A 26,897-nucleotide genomic window follows, 5' to 3' on the forward strand; every position below is an offset into this window, starting at 1 on the left:
CATATGGATAGTAGAGCATTATAGTACTGGCAGAAGCCATTAAGAGCTACAGAACTCAGCTCGTAGCGGTGACTGTGCTATAGCGTAGACAAACATACCGGCATATCAGACCTACCTGTAATACAAATATAAATTTGTTTATGCAACTAGTACTAGTGGTGTCATCTAGTAAATGAGGCCGTGTTTACTCATTCAGTCGAGTAGATGAGCATTTGTGTAAGTTTAATATGTTTCACCATCATGGAGGCAATAATAGGGTCAAATAAATAGACACTTATATAAAATTAGAACTAGTAATGGATATTATTTAATGTCTATTTTAGATTAACCTATCAAGAAACCATTTATACTTTTTAAAAGACTGAAACACACTCAATTTAAATCATCATCAATTGTATAGAGCCTGTTGTGGCTGCAAATTGAGCTCTGAAGTCAAAGTTGTCTCGAGCAATGTCATTTTGTACACGTCATTTTAGGCAGTATTTGATGAGTGTAAAGATGAAAGAAATGTGAGGGTTTGGGATAGAAAATAGTGTCCGCTTGAGTCGGCTTGACTATAATAAAGGTGAGGTATCTGAATCTTCAACTAAACTGCAAGAAGTTAAGTTGCATCATGGGTAAATGGGTTGTACGTAAATTTTAAGTATATTCATTGTCAGTACCTCAAGTTCTGCTGTACTGATTTTGATCCCAATTTGAGACTAGCTTGTTGCGAAATACTGGAAAAGAAACAAAATGTTTATGTAAGTTACAGAGCTGTAAAATAAATCAGAATGCACACTTTTGATTAAAACATTATGGGATCATTAAACACAGTCCAACTCCAATCCTCTATGATGCAAACCTAATTTGAGAGTGCATCTATTGTCAATACCCAGCAGGCTGGTTCATGTGCCTCCAGAGAGGGGACTTTCAGTCAGTTTGCTCCATTTTAAGAGCAGGCTCCAGGTTATGTGCATGTGGTAGCAATTTTTGGGCTGATAATCCCCGCCCTTGTCTGCCCTGTGGGTCTGTACAGAGAAGCTCCCTTTTCCCCGTCTGCCCCACCTCGCCTGCCCACTCGTAAAGCTGTGCCTGTTCTGGCTCTGCCTATCCACTAGTTGCTGTATAAAAGAGCTACGAAGTGTGATAGCACAATATTTTGTTAAAGACAAAATCTGTTGGAACAGCTCATGTCCTGAAACTGCCAAGTGTAATTGGTTGGACAAAGTAATGGCAGCCAATATTGTCACCAACACACTGACCACTTTTATAAAGAACAATTGTTTATAAGTAATAAACTTAAAGGCGCATTTCACAATAGGACTTTGTGGACTGAAAACTTGTTTTCCATTTATAAAAGAACAGAGCAAATCATTTATTTTTAAGATTTTATTAAAATACGGTGTGGAGTTTACCATCGGAAGTTACCATCACAAACATGATTGTTTCTAATAAAAAGTAAACAAAACAAAATAAAGCTTAAGAGCCTAGTTACAGGAGATTTTTTTGTATTTTTTGTTTGTTTTTGCAGTCTGGTGAAAGAAAACAAAATCAATTCACAATGAGAGTGAGTGGAAAAAAAATACGTTCACATGTTGTAAAAATACATTTCCCAATTTTAACATCACACACAGTCACTTTCAAACATTCATTCATTCCTTGTTAGATGGTTAGATGTCAGTGCCAAAAGAAAGCAAAACAGAAAAAAAAAAGTTCAGACCTGTGCACAATAAGAGGGAGGAACGAGGGGAAACTGTTTCTAAAAAACGCAGGAGGCTGTTCTGCGTTCCAAGGGCGGAAAACTTGGGACAGGGGACACGAGACAGAGGGCGACTGCTGGAGGATATGTGTGCATTTGAACCCTGAGAGAGAGAGAGAAGTGACCAATTCTTAATTTTCTACTTTTATTTTGACAGACCACACCAGTGTCCGCTTAGCCCCCTCCCCACCCTCCATCTCCTCAGGGACTCTGCTCAGTGAAAGCTGCTAATAGAGCCCCAGGGTGTCGGTGGTGGTTTAATGGGTTGGGGGCATTCTCACACCCAAGAGTGAAATATGAGCTGTAGCTCTGTGAGCATACACACTGTGCTTATCTGTTAGCCCAAGCACGAACACACTGCCGAGCAGACTTTAATATCAAAACTAGGAAACGAAAATATGTAACCAAAGCAAAAAATCACACCAGATGTATTGTTGAGGCCATGAAAGAGCTGTCTACACAAGGCTAGATGTGGTTCATCACAGAAAAGTAAATACCCAAGTGCTGCAGATTTAGGCCTGTCAGGGTGTGAGGAGCTTTTTGCGGTGCGGCCTTGATGTGGCCCGTTCTTTTCGACTGGGTGTGTCTCCTGACTTCACCTGCTGTGGTCAACTGTATTAAGGCAGTGAGTGGTTCCATGGCGACTTTCTATAACAGCTACTTTTACAGGGGGGGAGGAGTAAGGCCCAGAGGGTATCAGCTGGAAAAGACAGTTGGGGTAAGACAAAAAAAAAAAGGGTACATCACCAGGAGAGGGACCTCTTGTTTTCTCTGAAATGTTTCAGTACAACATGTAGAACACAGACAGCATCCATAAAAATGAAATCCTACAAGAAAACAAAATGGTTTTCATAACAGTGCACTGCTGAACTGAAAAAATATATATATATCATCATCATCAACAGCAAAAATTTAAGATTACTATTATGCTCATAATCCGAACTATGGGGGTTATTTTTAAAAATATATACTCATCACAGGACAGAGGAGCCTAGCATCTCATGACACAGACATGCTCCATGTCTCTCATAGACTCTGAGGGGAAAACTGTACATCACTGGAAACTGACCACGACAAAAATGGCAACTCGGTTGAAAACACTCTGAGAGGAGGGGAAGAGCAGGGAGCAGAGGGAAACAGCAAGATGACACAAATTCTTTAAGCCAATAGTATTTCCCCTAAAAAAATTACCTCACATGCACTATAGATAGAGCAGCCAGACAATGAAGAGGGGGTTTAAACAAAACAAAACAGTATCTACTACTAAATAATCTAGTAAAAGAAAACTAGCAGATCACGGCGACCGCCTTTTTGTTTTTTCCTTATTTTTCTTTAGTCGATAAGACAGAGTTTATAGCACATCAACTGGAGTTTGAAGTCTAAGAATTGGAAAGCACTGTGCTGAATTTTCCACAACGAGGAAGTAAAGGCAAAAGAGAAACACATTGGTTTTGAAGCCTGAGTATTCAGTGACCTATAGTGAACCTAAAAAGATTTTTAATTTATTTCATGGGGCAATGTTTTTTATTGTATCATTACTGCTACAATTTCACAACCCTTCTGGAAAAGAATAGTAAAGAAGTATCTAGAAAATCTGTACAAAAAATAAAAGGGTATGCACGGTACATTCAATATCTGTTACTGAGGTACTAGAAAGGTGTTCCCTTGACACCAACAGGGCAACAGCGTTAAAGAGTTACTCCTAGGGACTATTCCTTTGGAAAGACAACAGCTTGTTATTATAACAGGGTGAGGGGACATACACACACACGCGCACACACACACACACACACACACACACACACAAACAAACAGACCCATACACACACACCACTGTCATCAACAAAGCCAGCATGCAAGAACACTGTCTCATTGCTCCAACAGGGAATCTCAACTCTGCCGTCCCCTCACGCTTAAAGGAAGTCGTGGATGCAAACTGGTTCATGGGCTGATGCGTGGGGTGATCCATGAGGGTGGGAGGGATGTGAGAGGAGGTGTGGAGAGGTGGGGTGCAGTGAGATCTTTTCAAACAATAAGGCGGTAGCCGATCCCTGGTCATCCATACTGTGTTCTGTGTGTTGGCAGTGTGTTGTTCGAGCAAACCTGCAACTGTCCCTCAAATGAGTCACACGCAGCTCTGACTAGTGAGACAGCGCCCTCTGCTGGAGAGACACATCCTGCTTGTTGCTGCTTTCTGACACCATGTGCAACGACCTTACACAGACAGCACTCAAGCTTCTGGTGTGAGTTGGAAATTTATGCCTAGCAGCCCCTGATAAGACACTCAGAGGTGTTATCTAGGGACAAAAAAACAAGGGGCAGAACACGTGTGAACACAAGGCTGAATTTCTGAAAACTGGACCGTCGTAGCAATAAAAAGTGACGTAGGATCTTGGGTACTTTCTGAAGTATGAGCTGGACAGAAATACTATGGCAGCCTGAGAGAGCTCCACTCTGACAGTATCACAGATCCTTGCTTGAGCAAGCTGACAACAGTAACATGGAGAGCCTAAGGGCTAAACTGAGCAGGATCACTAGATGCCCAGTGAGGAGGACAGGATGTACTGTTTGTGATTCTGTCTGGTACACATTTAACCCCTTCACCAGAAATATGGAAGGGGGAGAAAAAGTAAAGAAAATAATAATAATAAGAAGAGCAGTAACATGAGCCATTAATGTACAAAGGGGGGCTTCAACCTTTCAGCCTGCAGGTGGCAGCAGACTGAAGCCTCATGTCAGAAATGCTATTTTTTTCAACAAACATTAACACCTAGAACCATAACAGATCAACTTTCCATTAAAACAGCCAACTAAGGATAAAAACTAATCCAATCATTGAATCCTTGAGAACAGTTATTGCTGACGTCGTGGGGAGTGAAGGAGGAGGAAAGGGGTGGAGGGTGAGATGGGGACAAAGATAGGGGGATGTGTGAGTTCTCTGAGGTGGGGATGAGGGGGGCTGGCTGTGGATAAGTCACTCCTGGGCTGGTTATGTGATCTGAGGAACATGACTGTGTATCCACATCAGGTCAAAATAGTGCTGCCGATGCACTGGAGGGGTCGGACTGTGTCTGATGCTGAGAGGTGGGGTTTTCGGGAGGGGAGGGGTTGGTTTCCAATGGTGACGGAATGTGCTGGCGGCGGCGGAGGGGGCTATTGGTCAGAGGGGATGTCTCTGTCAGCCTCAGCCTTAGCAGATTGCACCGGAGATGGGGCGTGAGGAGGGTGGGAAACAGGGGCGATGCCATGTGCCAGGTTGGCTGCTACCAGGCCCTCGACCCCTGCAGCAGCTCCAGAGAGACCCCCTGCTGCTGCAACATTGATCAGACCTGGAGGAAATCTGAAACACAGACAACAAAAGAAGAAGAATGGTTACTCTAGTGACAAAAGTTCAGACTCATAATCCAACTTGGTGTGTAGAACAAGTCAATCCACATTCTTGTAGACCCCCCTCTCACCTGTAAGTGGCTCCGTTAAGCTCTGGGTGAACAGTGGCAGCTTCCATGCTGGGCCACTGAGAGGCTGCCATCAGATACTCCTTATTGACGCAGTTCTTCAGACTGTCAGGGATGCGCCCTGAAGTAGGGGAGGAGAAAGGTTCACAGATGACAAACATTTTTAAGGGTGTACCCTGATCAGATTTTCCAAGTAAACACTGCATCTTTGAAGTTTTACTGCTGACAGTTTTTCCCCTTTAACATAACAAATAACTCCCCTTTAGTATTGAATACACTTTCTTTCCCATACTGCCCGTGATGCTCAGTATCAAGTAATTGATTGTTAAGAACATACTCCAACACGCAGTTAAATTGTTAAATTTTCCATCAGGTAGAGATAAACAACGTGTGGTCTCATATTACATTTAGCAATCGGCGTGGTGTTTTAATTTTTAAGTTATATTTTTGGCCTTTATGTGATAGGACAGCTGAAGAGAGACAGGAAATGTGGGGAGTAGAGAGCGGGGGAAGACATGCAGGAAATGGTCGACCGGCCGGGAATGGAACCGGCGACCCCTGCGACGAGGACTGTAGCCTCTGTATGTGGGGCGCTTAGACCGCTAGGCCACCAGCGCCCCAGTGGCGTTTTAATTTTAAAGCAAATTTCAATACATTGAATTGGCTAGATGTGTTGCGCACAGCAGAGACGCTCAGCCGATGCGGTGCCGGGTCTCCATGAGCTCTTGTTAAGGGGGAGCAATACACAACAGCCTCTTCTTCGGACACAGAGGTTGAGACTTTTTATAAGATATTACCCCATTACTGTATTCAAAGCTGACAGACTGGTGGAAAGTTGATGCAGAGAGATTGCCAAGGCTGGCAAAGCTGGAACGCCAGTACCAGACCATGTAGTCATGCTTTTATTTCTCAATGAGAACAAGTGGGCAGAAAACTGGACACTGTATTGTTCTATTGTTGCAGCAATAGTTTGAGCCTCGCTCTAGGTGACTATGTGTGAGATAACTTTTATGAGCCATACATACAAACAGTTGGATGTTGTTTTGATATATTTGTTAACGTTTATAAATAAAATGTTAACTTTAAAAATTTTGAGATTTTAGTTCTAAACAAATTAACATTTATTAACACATAAACACACAAAAGTACCAAAATTGGTACCGTTGAGTACCGATACCAATTCTTAGGTACCAGTTATCGGTACTGTAACTAAAATGTGAAAGGTACCCATCCCTAGTTACAGATATATCCTGTCATGCAGCTATCCCACATGGCTGTAAGTGCAAAAAGTGTCTTACCGGTGATGGCGCGGCGAACCTCTCTGGCTGCCTCCTCTCGAGCCTCCACAGAGGCCTGCTCACTGTACCAGGATGTGTGAGGGGTACAGATCAGGTTTGGGGCATCCTTCAGTGGGCCTGTTGAAAAACTATTGAGAAAAGGAAAAAGGTGAGAACACAGCGTGGTATCACGTATGACATTATTCCTGTGTGTATGGTTACCTGAAAGGTTCTGTCTCGTGGACATCCAGGGCAGCCCCTCGTATCCGTCCTTCTTTCAGGGCCTGAGCCAGTGCTTTCTCATCAACCAGACCGCCTCTTGATGTGTTCACCAGGAAGGCTCCCTGACGCATCTTTGGAGCAGAGTGAGCAACAGTGTGAGAACACAATAGTGGGCATATTATGCCAGAAAATGTGAAAAGTTTAGATTTACAGCAAAATAAAAACTGAGATCATTTGGCATAATTTGATTCTACTTTATACCAATCCATCACAGTCTTGGAACAAGTTGGATCTGGCCTGGTTTTTCAACGTCTCAACAACTTTGCTCGTAACAGTGGGAGCCAAATGTTTGAGTCAGGATTTAAACTCCTTATTAAAACAAATAGCTGACTTAACCAACAGTTTGATACATGCTTCGGAAACTGCTTTCATCAACAATGCCAATGAACATTAAAAAATGGAGGGGGGTCACATTAGGTCCAGAAAACTATGCCAAAAGGCAGCTAACACAACCCATGCTAGTTAAATGAGCCAAGGAGTTTCATTAATAGTTCCAGTGAAACACTTCAAACAATTGATGGAAAATAGATCTCAGACAAGTCATTTCACTGGATGACAGAAGCAGGGAAAATACTAATGAGAGTGTAAAATTAAGCCCAAATTTGTGTTTGGCATTTTCAGGTGGTATCCACACACCTGTTTGATGGTGAAGTCGTTAATGAGGTGGTGGTTGTGCTCGTTGAGGCTGCAGTGCAGTGATACACAGTCCGAGTGGATGAGGAGGTCCTGCAGTGTGGCCATTCGCTGAAGGCCCAGTGAGCGCTCCACGCCGTCAGGCAGGTAGGGGTCGTAGAAAATCACTCCAAAGCCAAATGCCTTGGCCCGAAGAGCCACCGCTTGACCTACACGCCCTGGAAGACACCGAAAAAAATATTGTAAGGTTAAGGATAACCACCAAGAAAGTGAAACGGTACCCGTCCAGTGTTGGAGCATAAACACAAAACAGGTCCAGCAGCCTGCTGTCAAGCTTGGGATAAACACACCTCCCACAGCACTTCAACACTAAACTGTATTTATTTAAATACAAGACAATGAGTCAAACAGATCTCTCAATTAATCACTCACCTAGTCCAATAATGCCCAGAGTCTCGCCTCGGATACGAGCAGCACCACCAGCCACCTCCCGAATCTGCTCCACACTGGAGGCCCGGGTTCCCTCCCTGAGTGCTTGGTGCATCCAGGTGACTCGCCTGTACAGGTTAAGGATCAGACATAGCGAAGTGTCGGCAGTCTCTTCCACCGAGGATGCTGGTACATTACAGACGGCGATTCCTGGATGACATCAACAGAGAAAAGACATTAAGAAGCATGTTTTTCTCAAAGTTGCTTCACTACTAATTTTAGAAACGCCCCAGAGACTGCAAGTCTTTGGACAAATCAAACGGATCTGGTAATGGACAGGAAACTGAGAAAAGAACAACCTCCTCATTTGAGGATATCTCTCCAATATCCTGCAGCAGATGCAAGTGAGAGAGATGTGTGAAAAATAGCTTCTCAATTTTTAGGATTAATTTATTCATGTTCTCGCTCAGTAATGGGTGAGTGTGCAGTTCAATAAAAAAAAACCCTCTGCTATTCATTCTCTGAACATAATTGTTCATTTCCACACAGGGTTTAATCTGAATCAGGCAATACAATAATGATAGTATATATCATATTCATATTAGGGGTGTGCCATCTAAGGCACCTCACGATTTGATTAAGATTCAGGGTGCCCCATTCAGGATTTATTTTTTCCCCCTCACTTTGTGGCTACTTCACACTTAAAAAAAATGTGTATTTGTCAGTATCCATTAATTAAAGTAACCCAACAAATGTATCTCCATTATCTTATATTTTTACACAGCAGGCACCTTGAGTGCTTTCTGAGAGGCAAGGTTGAGAGTGTGTGCATAACATTTAACATAGAGGAAGTTTCTCAGCTGAGCGGCAACAACCATATTGGAGGCGTTATCAGTGGCTAAAACCAAATCTTTATCCTTAATCTGCCATTCTTCTGCTACTTTTTGCAACAGCTCAGCTACATTTGCACCGGTGTGGCTCTCAGTCATCACTCTCATTTGGAGGACATAACTCACCAGCTCCCAGTCGTTGCGCGACTCACTCATTAAGTGCGCTGTTACCGTGACATATGATATGGCAAAATTTCGCTTTGGGAGTTTGTATCTGGGCTCCAGCGTCCGCATCAGAGCAAGAAAGCCCTGGTTGTTAACGACAGTATATGGACGCCTTTTTCACCTGGTCCGTTCCTTCAGGTGTCCAGGCGGTATGCGCCACTTTCACTTTAGTTCCGCGAGCAGCAGTTGTGTTCCCTTCATTTAGTTAATATGAAAAATATAATTTTTGAACATTTATGAATCGTAATTGAATCGTCACGTGTCGCATTGCGATGAATCTAACAATCGATGTATCAGCACACACCTAATTCAAATGTGTTTAGTGTACAGCTGGGTTCTTGTTCAAGTCTGGTGCTGGTATCACCTGGGGATGTTAACAATGAATCCAATATCGAGTCATTGATTTGATTGGTTGTTTTACGTTCAAAGAGTGTTTCAGTGTGAATCAGCTGGCTAAAGGTGCTGTGCCCAGAGGAGACACTCAGCCGGGGACTGTGGCTGAGCGACAGGTCACTACAACGCTTTCCTGGGGGGAGCAACACACACTGCTGCCAACAACGACATGGACACGAAGGTTTGAGAACTTATAAGAAAATTCAAAACCGACAGACTGGTGGGACGACCCTGATGCTGCTGGCTTCCGATCTACAAAGCAGAAGCATCAGGGCAGTCTGAGCGTGTTGAGCCGTCTGCCACCTGACTGATTATTACCTGGCTGCGCTTCCAATTGACACCTGACCACACGGACACGCTGTTTTTCCTCAATGAGAGCTAATAAGCAGAAATCTGAACACTAAGTCTGAAATATTTTCGTTCAGTTCTCCTGTTGCAGAAAAATCCACAGGTACTCTGAGCCTTCACATTATATGACTATATGTCCGCTGAGATTACTTTTTGAGCCTGCCCTACACAGTGATAATAAGCATGTTCAACATTTTGTACACATTTATGTGATCTGTAGCTATTCAATACCATCAGTTATTAAAAAATCCATTTGGTATTGTTACTGTCTAAGGGAAATCTTGTTTTTTTAAAAGTGTAATCATTAACATTTCCGAAGACAGACATTTGGAAAATTCATGAATCTGAAACAGCATCTGCAGTGAAAAATGGTATCAGAATATTTTGTTTTTCTTTGTGTTAACTCAGCTGTCCAAAAATAGGCTTGATATTCCAAACACTCACCAAGCTCAGCAGCTGCTTTGATGTCAACGTTGTCGAAGCCGGAGCCAATCCTGACAAAACACGTAAGCCTTTGAATTTTTCCAGGTCATCTCTGGACAGAGTGATGGTGTGGTAGAGCAGAGCCGCCACGGCCTCGTTTAGCACCTACAGAGGACAGACGCATCAAAAAACATTGGTCCTAAATTGTCAGGCTGTCAGCTGGCAGCGCTTTAAGTGTTTTGTCCTCATGTTGGATGATTACAGTCTTACAGTCTCAGAATTTAAGCTCTACCTTCTCGTGAATCTCTTGTGTGGACTGGGCATCGCAGAAGGCCACTGTGGCCACATCTTTGAGGATGGGCATTTCCACAGTGCAGTCGCGCCCGTCCAGCAAGGCCACCAGAGGCCGCGGGTGCATTGGCCCGTTCAGGATGGGGGGTCGGATACCTGAATCAGGTAGGAAAGAAACAAGAAATGACAAAGGTTTAAGGACTAATAGAAACAAACATTTAAAGCCTGTTTCACACATTCACAACACAATGTCCCCAACGCTGTGCAGGGGGGCTGCATGTGTGAAAATGGCCATATTTGATCCAACCAGTCCTGCTGAGAAGTCTGTACAAAGTCAGGGTAAGCCATGGTGTGAACGAAGCAGGTAAAAGTTTGGAACATTAAACGTGAACATGTGGGTGGAGGGATGATGTTCACATTGAGCAGAGTCTTGCTGCTTTGTGTACTCGTCACTGCTTATCTCACCTGACGAATATCGTTTTCCGATGCTGTATTAGTATTTTGGAAATGCTGCTGTACATGTTGTAGTGATATTACCTCAAAAAAGTCACATTTAAGGCTCCTCAAAAATTAGAAAATGTCAGGTGTTCAAGCGTGAAAAGGGCTTAAGATGCTTCCAATCTTCCTGAATTTGCACCTTGCTGATCACAGTTTATGTACACATTTACTCCCGCCTGCTACATGCACCAGCATTGTTCAGGTACAGATAAGTGAGTCAATAGTCTGCATCATCTGGTCTGGGACTTCCCAAGTGGTTCATGTCATCATCCCCTCATATAAACCCCCTTACACACATGGCTAAAGTTAACAGGGGCTAATGCACACTCAAAAGACGATAATAACTCTGACTTTTATGACTTTATCTTTCCAATGCATCCTTCCTACCAACACTCAAAGACGAGCTTCCAGGATGATGTGTGTAAGTTTGTGTGCGTGTGTGCGTGTGCGTGTGTGTGTGTGTGTGTGTTCGTTCCTACACAGTGTTCTATGGTTACAAAATTGATGTGTAACTAAATCTGTGATGGGGGCATGGAGAGCGTCCAGCCTCCTGGCCTATATGGTATCGAAGTGCAGCTCTGTTTAAAGGAACACACTAGCAGTCCAGCTTTCATTGATCTGCCCACTCCTCATAAGGGGAAGGGTTAGACTGGGGGGTTAATAAAGCAGAGCAATATTGATATCATGTTCACTCTCGAAACTTGACCTGCCACTGTATGATATGAGCGAACACAGAGAGAGGGGGGGGGGGCTGGGATGGATGGGGGAGAGGTGATGGAGTGTGGCGGCTGGGGGGAGGGGTGGAGAAAGCTGCGGGGTCTCAAGAGAGGAGGTGGGTGGGGGTTCATGAGGGGACTGAGTATGACCTAAATTCTCCTGTCTGGCAGAGTCCCTCCTTCCTATTTTTTTGAATCTCTCCTTCCTGCACACAGGGACACACACACACACACCTTGTTTGTAAACATGTGCGCAGTTGTACATGTGCGCCAATGATTTACTATTACGCTAACAAAGGAAATGGCGGTAATGTAAAAGAGGAAAATAACAAGTAACAGGAACATCTCTAGGATAACATGATGTCAAATTAGGGGAAATTAACACCAACACTTTCATCTGCAAATGCTTTTTACACCTCTCTCTTTTTCTCTGTCTTCTTCTAAGCAGTACTTGGCTGGGACTAAACACGCACATGCACCAGTACACACAGTATCTGGTCCCTGCTGCGTGACAGGTGTGTGTGTCTCAGGGTGGGGGGAGTGTTTCTAGCCTAAAACATTCACTTGGACTGAGGGCAGGAGGGAATGGTGAAACTGCAGGGAGGGGAAAGGGAGCTAGCAGCTGAGGGTAGAAAACAAATATTTGCAAACGTTTCCTCGGAGTCTGAGCATTTCCAAACACATGTATGAAAAAAACTACACGAGCCAACAAGAGGAGAAACATGCAGCATGATACGCTCTTTGAAAAATGCACAATCTAACTACAAGCAGTGTGATAACATTCATTGCGATAGCTCCAGAAAGCTAACAGGCCTACTGCACACGCTGGAAGCACAAAGAGACTCTTGCTAGTAGAAAACCAACCGGATCACAAAGACCCCTCTGAAAAAGAAGTTCTGGAAATATACAAGTAGTGCCTACACACACAGTAATTTGAGTCAAGGACACTGGCATACCCGAGGCCTACTAAGCGCAAGCATGGCCGCACACACATACATTCATTCAGTGATTCATTCATTCTCCCTCCTCTCTCTTTCTTTCCCCTCACTCCCCTCCTTCTCTCCTCTCTCCCTCTGGCCGCAGTTGGAGGAGTAAGAGGTGAGGGGGGAGGGGCAGCAAATGATGATAATGCAGCAAGCAGCGTACTCCACCCAGACACAGCTAGACACACACACACACACACGGTTATTCAGTTCCTTCTTGGTGGCGCGACAACGCCAATACGAGCTGAACATAAAAGAAAAACTGCGCACAAGTAGCTGCTCCACACCCAAACCAGACTCCCCCACCCCCCACCACCACAGATCACAAATTTTAAACACACATGCCAAAACAGAAAACGCACGAGCACGGGCCTAACCTTGCATTATGAAGTCTGTGAGCCTGTCTTCCTCTCTCTCTCCCTGTCTTGCCTCGCTCTCCCTCTATCGCTCTTTTTTTTCTCTCTCCCTCTCTCTCTCTGTCAGCCTGCTCTTGGCTGGCTGGATCCAGCTGTCATCCACGCCCAGACCCTCCCCCACAGCAGCGTCCAATCACAAGCAGCTCCATTCAGGGCCGGCCAACCAGCACTAACCTTATTAGCATAGCCGAGGCCGAAGGCGGTCTAGGCTGTGTCGTTTTTTAAAGAGACAGCTGGCCCATTTCCTTGTAGCTTCGGCCACGACCCTTCACCTTGTCCTCTCCCTCTTACCCGTCTCCAGGGACTCACCCAGACTGTTCCCTCATTTAGCACACCATTATGTCTAATCGCCATCATCTCTACTTCACTCTCTACCAGCGCAAAAATAATGTCTGTTCTGGAAAACTACACTTTACTTTAATGCTGGTAATAACATCAGCTTCTTTTGAGTTACCCCAAAGAAGAAATACAGTTCAGAGCTTCAATCTTTACATTCCTTGCATACCAGTTTAACAAAAACAAAAGCCAACCATCTCCAACTCTGAGACCTTTAGTGGGAGTAGAGAGTACAATCAGGGTCAGGACTGTACCCAGTCTGCTCAGTGTGACTTCATACGAGAAGTACAGCACACAAGTGTGCTTACCAAAGCTCTCCCATCACATTAAAACATGAACAGTCGCAATAGCACACTCTTTAGTGTTTCAACCTATTAAAAGCAGCCAGAGTCAAGCCGCCAGGATTTAAAACGTCGTACATTATTCATATTCATACTGGTGCCTCTGATGAAACCAGAGCAGAAAAGAGACATAAGAGAGGACAGTGTTCTATTTTTAATACCAACCTGCACACCATGCTCATACAGAAAAAGTTGAAACAAACTATTTATTATATTATCGTTATTTATAATAATGATCATTTTAATCAAGCACATCGAACTGAATATGGAAATATGTGCACTCATTTAGCTATGCAATAATGTGATTCTTATTAATCATCAGTTCTGTGTGTGGGTGTTTATATCTACAGAGAATCTGCCTTATGTCTGTTTCTCCTATGTCTCTCATAAGTTTGCTTTGTGTGGGACATTTCTGGGTGTCAATCCTTGTGCAGTGGTGTTAAGCCCCCAGCCAGTAGTCTACAGGTCAGGGCGAAAAGAGCCCGTTGTGACAGGGGTTATAAGTCTCCTTTGCTCTTAGTATGGGGTATCTACCACAGCGATGCCTGCGTCATGATATAAAAGAGCTGCAGGTGACAGACTGCACGACAGATACAGGGAACAGAATCAAGCATGGCTTCTGATGCATGCAAACAAACAAAATCAAGCTTTTTCTAGCAATGTTGTGTTTGTACTAGTTTGTTGTCTGATTAAAATAATTATCAAAACCGTAACATTTTCTGTCAGATTCACTGCATTGTTTTCAAAAATAGAGCTCACACATTTTGCTTCCTTCCGATGTTACTCCACCCCCACTGCTTTCTTGCATTTGTTTACTACATTTTTACTCTGAAAATCTGATATAAGGTCTATTTTACTGCTCTTTTGTTACTTTTCAATACTGTTGTATGTAAAATAGTAGAGACTGTTGCATCAAAACACTATTTGTGTGTATTTGTATAGTGTTGAAACTTGTGATATACAGCCATTAACAATACACCCATGCTTTTACCTCTTTACTTGTTCTTTTTGTTTGAGTATTTATGAAATCTTACCTTCACAGATGCGGTCAAGTCTCTGCCGCTTAACCTGTTTGTGTTTGTCCATCAGAGCCATAGACCAAGAAGTCTGAACCTGGGACAGAGAAGAACTGATCCAAGTGCTTTAGAGCCCTTCACTGATGTCCGCTTAGTTCCCCCTAAATGATAATAGGAAACACAGAGAGCAAAGACAAATATGTAATTGTGCTCTTTTTATTTCCAAATTTAAATTGCTAAATAAATTTACACTTGTGAGCAGTGGTCAAAACTATTTTTGGACATTAAAAAATCTGCATTAACAAGTGATCATGGCATGAATGATCAAATTTAGAAGCAGGACAGCTTAAACAAAGGAATGATGGGAAACAGGCATAAAACAAGTCTGATACATTAAGCAACACATATTTCCTTCATTCTTTAAATAAACTTAAGCAATAGAAAATGTCTCGAAGTTGTTTTTATCTTCATACATTAAGACAGACACTTACCTGGGTAACTGTGTTTGTTTCGCCAGTCAGATTGACAACTTAGTTTACACTGTAAACAAACAAAAGGAGCAGAAGTTTGAGATGAGGACAGTTTCATTTAGTTGGTATCACTGTAAATGACTTGTGAAATAACTCTGTGTAACCAATACGTGTAGGACTACAGAGAAAGCTGTCCAACATGTAGAGTTGGCCTTATATGTATATCCTAAGGCGATAACAGGGTGTCTAGTTCAAAGTTACTGATAAGTACTCACTTGGTTTTACCCTTATCCGTAACTGTATGCAACATGTAAGACAAATTGGTACAATATTGTGATCTACCTGTTCCTACAACTTCCATTTGAAAGAATAATACCATCGCTCAATCATTATAATCAACCAGCTGACCATTACCATCTTCGGTCAGCATATGTTAACTTCATAAATACTTTATTCTAAGGAAAACTTCATGGTGACCAAATCAACAGCCAGTGGTGGACAGTAACAAAGTAAATTTACTTGAGTACTGTACTTAAGTACATTTTTTGAGTATCTGTACTTTACTTGAGTACGTAGTAGTATTTTTTGGGGGAACTCATTACTTTTACTCCACTACATTCAGCAGATCAGGCAGTTCATTTAGAGGTGGTAATGATGGCTATAATTCTCCACCTGAGCACTCATGGCCATATCGTAAGCCCGTGTTAAGAGGTTTTTGAAATGAAGAATGATATGTATCATTTGAAATGTTCTCCCTGTTTCCCACTCTGCCCAAACAAACAAAAATTAACTGACCAACCTGAGAAAGTGTGCTGAGCTACGTAACATTTGTTTCATTCCAGATGAATATTTCAAATTAAGTTAAGTTGTCTGAGCTTGTTGCAACTTAGTTTCTGTTTGTATTCCATGGTATAGTTTTTAGAGATTTCAAGTAATGGTTTCTAAATAAACATAATGTAACTAAATATACTCCTTTGTAGTCTTGACTGCACTTGTGTATTGTGAAAATGCAACATTTTGAGACATTTTAAAAAGTACTTTGAATACTTAAGTATATTAAAAGCAAGTACTTCAGTACTTAAACTCAAGTAATAATTGACAGAGAAACGTTCACTTGTATTGGAGTAATATTTGACATGGAGTATCTATACTTTGACCTAAGTAATGAAGCTGTGTACTTTGTCCACCACAGATAAAGCTGATTCTGAATTCTGAATTCTGAATTCTACATGTAAGGCAAATTGGTACAATATTGTGATCAACCTGTTTCTACAACTTCCATTTGAAAGAATAATACCACTGCCTCTCTCATTATAATCAACCGGCTGACCATTACGCATATGTTAACTTCATATATAGTTTATTCTAATGAAAACTTCATGGAGACCAAATCAACATCCCATCAGTAGCAAACAAGTTACCGTTAAGTAGCAAACTAGCTCTGATGCTAGCTAACCCGTGTTTCAGCTCACAGAATGATGGATATTAGTTCTGTATTTCCCGTAACCCTTAAACTGTCTAGCGGCCATTCATTAAAATCTACCAGAGTTACTTTGTTCGTTCTAATAATGTTGTGCTTGCTATAACTTTTGAATCACAAGCCTTGCTAATGCTAACGCAGACTTAATACATAGCACATAGCTATCTTAAGCTAGTCGATGTTGGCTAGCATTCCCAAACACAGACATTTAAGCACCAAAAGTCGCATAAAAAGTTCAATTTAACTCTGATCGCCGAGCTAACACAATATTTAGAATCCATTCAGATACGCATAAGTTGCCAGGTGTGATATTTCGGGCAGCTGCATTTATGAGGCTTTTTGCAGCATTGCTAACGCTAGCTAGCCGAGCGCCGTTAAGTAGCGTGCTGAGTGTGTGAGAGCTGCAGGCGGAGGGGGAGAACCATTTACACCGATCTGTTATCAGAGAGTGGCGCTACAATGTGAAATATTAGACCCACAAGCTGGAAAATAAACAATTCTACAGGGAAAGGTGAAAAGCCCTGGGGTTTCATTTCAAGAGGTACAACTTTTGAAAACAAGCGACCGAATCTTGTGGAAAATAGTCAAGTTATTTACCCCGGAGAAACTCTTTGAAGAGTGCTGAGATAGTGTGCGTGCGTCGGTGGTGTTCCCTCTCTCCCGATCGCCATGAAATCAGACAAAAGAGGAAGTGGCTTGACGTTTGGGGGGGGGGGTTTGGGGGGGGGGGGGTGGGGGCGGGGCGGCTGTGAAAAAGCATGTGTGGACTGTAGGAGCGCCCTCAAGTAACACGGCGGCGCAGCGGTCGTCATATGGCAAAGACACGCCGTGCTTCTCTATAACGGGGCTGACAGTTCTAAAACTTCTTGTGTACTTTAAAACTTTTTAAGGTGTTCAATATCCAAAATTTAACTATGTCCCGGTCATAAATGGGAAATCATTCGATTCTTTAAAAGAAAATTCGAATTCTGGGTCATTCAGGTCTTGATGACACCATTTTCCCAACGGGTAACTACCCCCTTTCAATGAACGACCTGTTATTAAGTTTACAGAAAACTGTTCTTCTGGAATATAAGTATTATACCAAAATTTACCACTAGATGTCACAATAAACCAAAATTAACCGCCCCCTGGTGTTTTCATTTATTGACAGTACAATACAATTACCGCAGAATTGAGAGCAGGGGTTCCCAAAGTGTGGTTCGGGACACCAATAGAGGGATATCGCGAGATGTCTTCCAGATTTTTTATTTCTTTTTTAAGTAATCTAAATTTTCTTATTTAACCCATTATTGTAAAAGTATTGACAACAAACGTTGTTTCATTTTAAATAAAACCCTGCAAATAAGTACATTTCTTTAGTTTTCTGCCTTTCTTTGTTGCCAGATGACTCCTAAAGTTAGGGTTAGGGTTAGCTAACTATTAGCTAATTATGTAGGTAAACCAATTTTGAAGTTGAAGGAAATGAAGTATAGGTGCATTTTGACCAAGAGTTCCAGGGTCTTTTAGTCCCCAGAACTACTTTACCCTGAACTAAAATGTTCCTCTACCCCCATTGTTGTATGCGTTTCGACCGCGGGCTGAAGTCCCGCGTAGATCGTACAAATCAGGCCAGTGACATGGAGAAAAAAATTATATTAAATAATATTTTGAAATCTTAATAAATAACCAAACTAGTATGCATTCCCAGGAACTCCCTCTGTGTTTCAAAAACTGTATAAACTCCACAAACACTGTTACGTTCGTCCGAAAGTCCCAGGACCTTTGAAAAGTACTACCCCCAAAGCAGGGGCTTCTCAGGGGGGGATTAACTACCCCTAAACAAAATTTAGACCCTGGTTCCTCCGGTCAAAACGCATGTAGTTCAGGGGTAAAGTTCCTGCGGTTGAAAAACGCCTTCTAAAACTTCTTGTGTACTTTAAAACTTTGTAAGGTGTTTAATGTCCAAAATTTAACTATGTCCCGGTCAAAAATGGGAAATCATTCGATTATTTAAAAGAAAATTCGAATTCAGGGTCATTCAGGTCCTGGTGAGACCATTTTCCCAACAGGTAACTACCCCTTTCAATGAACGTGCGGTTATTACGTTTACAGAAAACTGTTCTTCTGGAATATCAATATTATACTAAAATTTGCCATAGATGTCACAATAAACCAAAATTAACTGGCCTTCCTTACTTGACAGTAGAATACAATTACCCCAGAATAGAGCAGGGGTTCCCAAACTGTGGATCGGGACCGTGGGGACCCCCTGAAGTAGGGCTGGCCTGTGGCATAGGCAGTATAGGCAAATGCTAGGGATGCCGGCCATCCATAGGGGGCGACGCTAAATGAGTGAGGAAGAAAATCTGTTTTTTGAAAGTAATGGTTTGCAAAGCAGTTTTTGAAGTCTTTAAGTGTTCATGATTTACTTGTTTTTGCTTTGTTTTATTGTTTCTTTACACTTTGGAAGCTGTTAGCTTAATTAAATATAAAATGTAAGCTAGGCTTAAATAAACATTTTGTTTCTGCCTTTTCAGTCATTGCTTAATACATGACTGTTGCTGTGTTGAAAGTGTCTGCACTGTGAGAATTATTGTGTTATATAATGACTGAATACATTCTACTACTATTACATTACGCATTTTGAAATTGTTTAATTATTTTCCTGGTAAATATCAGTGTTATTACCATTTTATTAATGTTCTTTTAGAGGTTATTTTTATTTTGAAACAAAGGAAACCTTTAAAACATAAAGCTGTATGTCAGTTGTCTTTCAGTGTATATGTGATGTGATTGTTGGAGCTGGTTACAATACAAGGTCCACCAGTTAAAATCTTGCCTAGGGCACCAAGTCGGTTAGAGCCATTATTTTACCCATTATTGTAAAAATATTGACAAAAATTGTAGTTACATTTTAAATAAAACCTTGTAAATAAGTACATTTCATTAGTTCTCTGCCTTTCTTTGTTGCCAGATGACTCCTAAAGTTAGGATTAGCTAACTATTAGCTAATTATGTAGGTAAACCAATTTTGAAGTTGAAGGAAATGAAGTATGAAGCAACATTTATTCACTTCGAGGGACAGTAGGGGTCACAAGTCTTTGGCATCTATATTTTGGGGGTCACAGGTTGAAAAGTTTGGGAAACCCTGGAACAGAGGACAAGAAACCTGTTGACAAAGATTGAGAAAGACTAAGATAAATGAATTTTATTTGTACATAAATTGTGCAACAGGAATATCTCTATCTGAAAAGACATGAAAAAATCATTTCTGAAAGGCCACCAAGTCATGCACATTACCACTGCCTTTCACATACACCCAGAATTGGCTTTGTGTTTGTACTCGCTCCAACTGCTGTACAATACATTACATTGTGCCCTATGGGGTCCAGCTGCAGCCTTGACTGAGTTGTTTTATGTTCATATGGTGCATGTGCCCCCTGTTGAATCAGTGCAAACAGAGATTGGAGAACAATATCTGGCTGTGGAAAGAAGACCAGCACTCAACTGTAGATTTTTTATAGCAACTTTAGGAAATTAGCAGCAAAAGAGAGAAAGGAGCAATGAGCGAGGAAAAGAAGCACGACACCGGCAAGTCCTACAGGACCTCTAGGAGGCTGGAGCTGGGGGACTACCTTGAGAAAAAGAGATCCGGACCCACAGTCGTCTCCACCGAGGGGAAATGCCTTCCGTCATACTTCCATGGAGAACTCAACCAGAGAATGAGGCCCAGAACACCCTCACTGAGCCCCGAACGGGAGACAGAACATCAAAGTCGCGACACACGCAGTTGATCCAAATATGAGGAGGAGGAAGAAGAGCAGCCTCTGGGACTCCCCTTCTCAAGTAAGGGCAAGTTTGTGAGCTCTATTGGACACTCCAGCAAGCAACCTGCCGTTCAGCCTCAGTATAGTAGCACAAAGCGAAACAAGTCATTTATAGCAAATAACCTCAAGCAGGGGAGGTCCTATGACCTATAAAACACTACTACTCACGCTTCAACACATCTCTGGTGTCACCCACGACAGGCTTGGACGTGAGATATTGGCGACCAATTCTGATAAGGGAGTGGAGACAATTAGGAAAGCGATGCTCCTAGATCAGGACCACGACCCAAACTCACCGATCCAGGTCGATGTCGCTCCTTATCTACTTGAGTTGGTAGGATCAACAGGAAAACGTGACAGCACGGATGCTCCAGGACCCGCCCCACAAGCAAAACCGAGCACCTCGGCCGAGATCAGCGATCTGACAGGAGACTTAATCGAGGGTACTACTCTACTCAGCATCCTGGGCCAGAAGCCGAAGCGAAGGGGCTCCACTGCATCAGCGGCTTCTGACTTGGATGCTTCCAGTAGAAGCACATCGAAGTCCCTAAATCAAAGTGGTTGTTCTACCAAGGTACAGAACAGCCCTTCTCAGTGAGCCGGCTAACTGCCTAAGACTAGTTCCAGAGTTTGAAGTGATTTTCCTAATCCTTAGTTTCGATAACTGTGTGGTTTGTGTCCTAAAGGACAAACTGTTTGAAAAACATGTCTCCCCGTGTGTTCAACAGGGACAAAATATTAAAAAAAAGGAAAAAAAAAAAAAAAAAAAAAAAGAAAGACCAGAGCACCAAGACCTCATTTTTTTAGTGCTTAAGGCATGTTCATCTTACAGTTTCATTGCTGTTATTGTAATCCACATTTGATGAACAAGAGCCATCCTTTCCGCTTAAAAAGATGTTTCCTTGATGATGAAGTTAAATTGCTGGAGAAGGACTGACCAAATTCATCACAGAAGATCAATACAAGTAGAATCCCTTTTTAGTCAAACCAGTCAAACCTGCGATTGAACACACTTTTGCTCAGTGTTATCTGGCCTACCCAAGTATCACATAGACCTACACTTTGTCAATTTGAAATTTAGAAATTCTGATGGGCCATCAGGGAGCACATACCTCAATCCAATCAAACTTCTGGCTCTTTTAGTGTTTCCAAATAATCAAGAGGAATTATAAGAGCAAATTCTGCTAACTCCATATCTAGAGTTCTTTTATGAGAATACAGTATGTAACTTTATCAAGTCACATACCAATGCTTCACACAACTGAAGAAATATTAGAAATTCTTTGTGCATGAAAACTAGCTCTCTCGCCCATGCACATTTTCTACATCACATTAATCTGATATTAGCTTCTAACTGCTTGGTTCTTGGTTATGGACTCTGAGTGTATATTGCAAAAGGTTTCCAAGTACTCAGCCAGAGGAGCACACAAAGCCTACACGTGTGCTTAACATAGATATGAATGCAGTATTGATACTGCAAGCACCAGGAAGCGGTCAGTTCTCTTCTATAAGGTTCAAGTCAAGCTCTGTGCAATCTCTTTCAAAAACAATCTTTTGTCCTCCTTCTGTCACAGTTCTATTTCTTTTATCTTCATCCTCTTCTTCCTCTTCACTTTCACTGAGTGGCCCAATGCTGGCTCGTCCCAGGAACTCAGCAGGGGAGAAGGCTGATTGCTGCTCTGCCTGGGAAGACACCTGGACTAAGCAGCCACCTGTAGCACCCACTGGGTTCTCATGGTTTCCAATCTGTGAAAGATAAAAGGAGTGTCGTGAACAGGAACACCTCCCAAAAACAAAAATCAACTTATTCTCAAAAAAACAAAAAAATAAACAAGCCAAGGATCAACCATAACACTGTGAAGTATAGAACACGGTTTAAAATATATTTGATTTTCATGAATGTAATTCCTGCATAGCCCATGTTTTGACTGTAATCAGTAACAGAATGAATACTCGACACATATAGTGATGAAGGTTTCTTGCTACCTTTTCAAGAGAGAACTGGCTGGTTTGTCGTGGTGATGTACTGAAGTTGTACCACCAAATTGAAGAGTGAGAAGCTGTGATATTCTCATTATCAGACTCTGGCTGGGGCTTTTGTTCTTTGGAGTACAACATAGTCTGTGTAGAATTTCCCTTGGAGAGAATATCCAATTTTTTCACTAATAATCCCAATATTAACACCAGTCTGAGATCAGCAGATAGGATGGTCTGAGATACAAGTATAGCTGTGATGCGACACAGTTTTGAGGGACTCTGTGATGCCAGATGCCTAAAGTCCTCTAATCTTAAGAGGTTAGAAAACACGGGCACAGGGGCACTGTTGGCCTAGCGCAACATATATAGAGGCTATAGTCCCCCTCGCAGCAGTTTCAACCATTTGCTGCATGTCCTCACCCACTCTCTTCCCCCCCACATTTCCTGTCTCTCTTCAGCAGTCCTATCCATTAAAAGGCATAAATGCCACCACCCCCCCAAAAAAAAAACATTGGCACAGGTCGACAGATCAAAAACTGATTCACCTTCTGAAAAGTCAGTAAAACAAATACTGATGATCTTCTCATAAATGGTGTTATGGAACCACTGTTTTGAAATGTATTTTTTTTTTTTGTATTTTTTGGTGCCATGCGTTTGTGATAGTTTCCGTTTCCATTATTTTGTAGGTAGATGCTATGTATTGTTTTTTTTGTAGAGATACTTCATTTATTTATGCATTTTCATTTTTTGCTTTTATCTTTGGTTTCTATTGTACTTTTGTTTTATGGATACTGTGTAGATTTAAATAGTTTCCTTTCTTATTTTTTGTTTTTGTGTGGATCCCAGGAAGACAAGTGACCAGGATGTGGAAGCTTATGGGGATCCTAATAAAGAATAAAGGTTAACCAAGGCAAAGGATTACTTACCATACTAATAAGTATGTGTTTCTCCATAAATGCAAAAACATTAAGAGATTAATAGAGAATATTAGACTCAAAGCTTCTTGCTCACCTGTGTCATTTTGCTGAAGTTAAGTCCTGGTCTGGGGCAGGGTAGAACATCTGGGTCATGGCGTCTTTTCAAGCGAGGTTTACGCATGTCACAGGGCTGTGAGTGGCATCGGGGCAGCGCAGCATGTAGATGGCGCCTAGAGGAGGAAGGTGTGCTACAGGCAGAGGTGGGAGATGGGGACAGAGCAGGGTGTTCCATGCCAGAACAGCTATAAGTTAGAGCAGAAGCAGGGGAGGGTTGGGGGGGCAGATGAACCCCAGCAGCATCCTGAATATGCACAGGGGAGAGGGAGAAGCAACGCTGTAGTACGGAGCGAGAAACCAGAGGGGCCGGTGAAGAAGAGCAGGAGGAAGGAGTAGCAAAGGAGGCAGAACATGTTCCTCTCAGTTTGTCACTGGAGTCCCAGGGGAAGCTCCATGGTAAAGGGGAGTCGGAGGACAGTGCTAAGCTAAAGAAGGTGGGGCTTGAGGATGAATGAAGGGATGAAGAGGTGAAGGAGGAACTGGCACCACATAGTGGCAAAGAGCTAGCTCCAGAGCCTGAACTAGATGGTCCTCCACTTCGGCAGCCACGTTTGACCGGGGTCCAAACCTTAGATGCACAAGGATGCCAGTTGGAGCGGCATCGAGACAGGTCCTCTGGGACAGAGAGGGACCGGCAGTGGCGTTTTGGAGGTGGTGGAGGGGAGCTTTGAAGAGCCATGTCTGCGAAGGACAACTCTGGTCTATGGAGAAAATCTCCAGAGTGAGAAGTGTGCCATATGGAGTCTGGTCCACAGGAATCATCCAGAGGGTTAGCTCTGGATGATGGGTGTGTAGCTGAGCTGGTTTCTAAAATTGCAACAGAAAAAAAAATTAGACAAATTGACCATGTTAGGCCGCAAATGCTGCACTTATGCCAATGAACTTGCCTTGTGTTGGCCTGCAAGCACTCCATGACACAGTGGGACTGGAGCCCACTGCAGGTAATGACTGAAACAGAAATATGATCACTTTAATTAAAAAAAAAAAAAAAAAAGGACCCATTATACAAAGTGAATCAAGGAAAAAGAAGATTGATCCCCAGACAGTTTTTTATCCAACTCACCACATTCACATTGAATGAGAAACCCTTGTAATAAGGCTCTTCCAAACTCTGCTTACGGAGCTGCTCTGTGATAAGCGTCACCATAACTGTAGCTACAATCCAGGGATAGACATGGAGATGATGAGGAGATTTACTGAGGGCAGTGGAAATCTTCTTAGTCAGAATCCTGGCGTGGTTTGTGGTGTCCCCTCCACACCTCAACCAGCCAGACTGACCAGCTTTCTCACTATGCGTCCATCATCTTTAAGCCACCTAGAGAAACAAATGAGAAGGAATCCTTATGAAACAATGTTAATGATTTCTGGTCAGACACATGGCTTAGAAACTACTTCATTTAACAGTAACTTATAAACAGACAGAGCCATTCGATGTTTGATAAGAGTGGAAAATTCTATCAAAAGGGAACTCTTTAAACTGTAGGAGGAGTGTGTAAAAGTTCACAGAAAGAAAGAAGAAAAATCCAGCACAAGTGTGTTAAAATTATTAACTAAATATTACTTAACAAGATCCAGGCTGGGATCTACATGCTGTCACACATGAGAGGCAGAGGTTCATGTTCACAGAGGCAAAGAAAGCACACATGGACATGAGGAGACCCGGAACAAAGAAGCACGTCACATTCCATCACGCACAGGGATCACGGACACTTCTTATTTGAGCTACAGACATAGACAAGTCCAACGGAATATGCAAAATACAACACAAATGAAGAAGCTATATAATTTGACTGCAATGTGATGGCAATCAAAGTCAGCAAGGTTGAATAAACTCTGACAACAAAAGTTGTGAGCTGTGATTTGAATGAGAGGGGGAGGGAGAGAGCAGAGGGGAAAGGATGGGGGAAGTGTCTGAAAAATGAATGGGGATAGGGGTTGGAAGCATGCCATAGTGACTTTGCAAGAGGGACAAAAGATCAGCGACCATGTCTTAAGAGCTTATATTACCCAGGCAAGCTCAAAATGGTATAATGTGCCCGGAGAGCAGGGGACCAGAAGATTGCCTACATGCCATTTTAATTTGTACCAACATCACACATAATTCACTTTTAAGATCTCAGTGTTACTCAGCACGCACCTTTGACAACAAACCTTCACCGGCATGTGAAAGGAATCCCATAAAACTTTTGCATAGCATAATGTGCACTGCAAACTGAAACTAAAACCTACAGACAGTATAAAAAGCCTACCCAAGGCATTGGAACCTAACAAGTTTTATTTTCCCTATTGTACAGCTCTTTTAAAGTGTGGCGCACCCAAGATCTACAGCAAATTGAATGCTAACAAATCTAACCCTGACAGCTTCAAATAATCTGACATAGAGCACAAGATCATGGTCCTACTCACTGATAAGACTTCAGCCCTTGATGTAGGTAATCAGATGTGGCCTCCAGGGCCCTCCTCCTTGTGGCCAACATGGTGCTACATTGCTAGCCTAGTTCCACATGCAAGAAGACCAACTTCTTCACCGGCACAGGCTAAGCCTCAGTCGGTGACAGGAGGAGTCATAGCTCTTTGCACCACGCTGTAACTTGATTTACAAGTGTACATTTAATAGCATTGCTTTCAACCAACTGGTTCAAAACTTTATCCCTTTCCAGTGTCCCCCACAAGCTTAAATACAACCATTACTTCCAGTTATCTGTACAGCTGTAATCTCATCCAACACAAAACGCCTAGCAGTGTAGTTATTAAAGGTCGGTCTAGCTTTATAACACAATTCGCTCACTAAATGATACAACACCACACACAAGTTTGAAGCAGTGTTGCGCAGCTTCCCATATTAAACACAGTCTGTAAACCTACACCGATAGATGCAGCGTGAAGTACAATGAAATTATTTGCCATTTCCAAAAGAGAGGGCTTGATATATTTGCTAAATGGGCTTCAAATGTTGACGGATAGGCGGAGTACGTAAAAACTAGCTTGGCAACACGATGCAGCCGGTTCTGCTGCTAACATGCATTAGCTGATAGGATAACAAGTCACCTAACTCAAGATATACTATCGTCTGTTAGCTTATTAGCTTGTCATTATTCATATTATATCCATTCTTTGTTCCACTGAGTATGAGAAGTGACTGGTAAGACATGAGTATATGTTATTTAGTTGTAGCGTTAGCTGAGTGATGAAGCCTGTGTACTGGAAGCTAGCATGCTACAGCTGCCCTGATGTATTACCTGCATTCAGTGGTTCCTTAGCAACCGAAGCAGCACACAGGGCAGCTCAGCAGAGTATTTATAGCCTTTGGGCGATACCATTACAGAGGGAGTTAGAAAGCGCTGCCTAAAACAAATGAGTTATGTAAAACAGAAAATACTTTACCAGCGGATGCTCCAATAATAGGACTATAAATTGTGTGTTTAAATTTAAATATAACATTTTAAACAACTTAAAAATTGTCAAATTGGATGTCTCCGACTCGCTAACACCCC

General features: G+C 42.3%; 2 protein-coding genes across 2 annotated transcripts; both read right to left on the minus strand.

Moving 5' to 3' along the window:
* Positions 1-1,356: 1,356 nt before the first annotated feature.
* On the minus strand, positions 1,357-17,287 carry ctbp1 (C-terminal binding protein 1). The gene is given in 12 exon segments (XM_034690928.1): positions 1,357-5,081; positions 5,200-5,317; positions 6,495-6,622; positions 6,696-6,826; positions 7,392-7,606; positions 7,821-8,027; positions 10,058-10,114; positions 10,117-10,201; positions 10,329-10,483; positions 14,652-14,794; positions 15,125-15,173; positions 17,181-17,287. Coding segments are annotated over 10 exon segments (1,344 nt in total). The 5' UTR covers positions 14,713-14,794; positions 15,125-15,173; positions 17,181-17,287; the 3' UTR covers positions 1,357-4,894.
* Positions 17,288-19,617: 2,330 nt separating this feature from the next.
* On the minus strand, positions 19,618-26,694 carry LOC117817213 (protein FAM53C-like). The gene is made up of 5 exons (XM_034689773.1): positions 26,643-26,694; positions 24,467-24,718; positions 24,291-24,351; positions 23,381-24,210; positions 19,618-22,138 (listed from the first exon to the last, which is right to left on the minus strand). The coding sequence occupies exons 2-5, from the start codon at positions 24,548-24,550 to the stop codon at positions 21,887-21,889; spliced, it is 1,227 nt and encodes a 408-aa protein (XP_034545664.1). The 5' UTR covers positions 24,551-24,718; positions 26,643-26,694; the 3' UTR covers positions 19,618-21,886.
* Positions 26,695-26,897: the final 203 nt, after the last annotated feature.

Source organism: Notolabrus celidotus, chromosome 8, assembly GCF_009762535.1.
Source record: "Notolabrus celidotus isolate fNotCel1 chromosome 8, fNotCel1.pri, whole genome shotgun sequence".
NCBI lineage: Eukaryota > Metazoa > Chordata > Actinopteri > Labriformes > Labridae > Notolabrus > Notolabrus celidotus.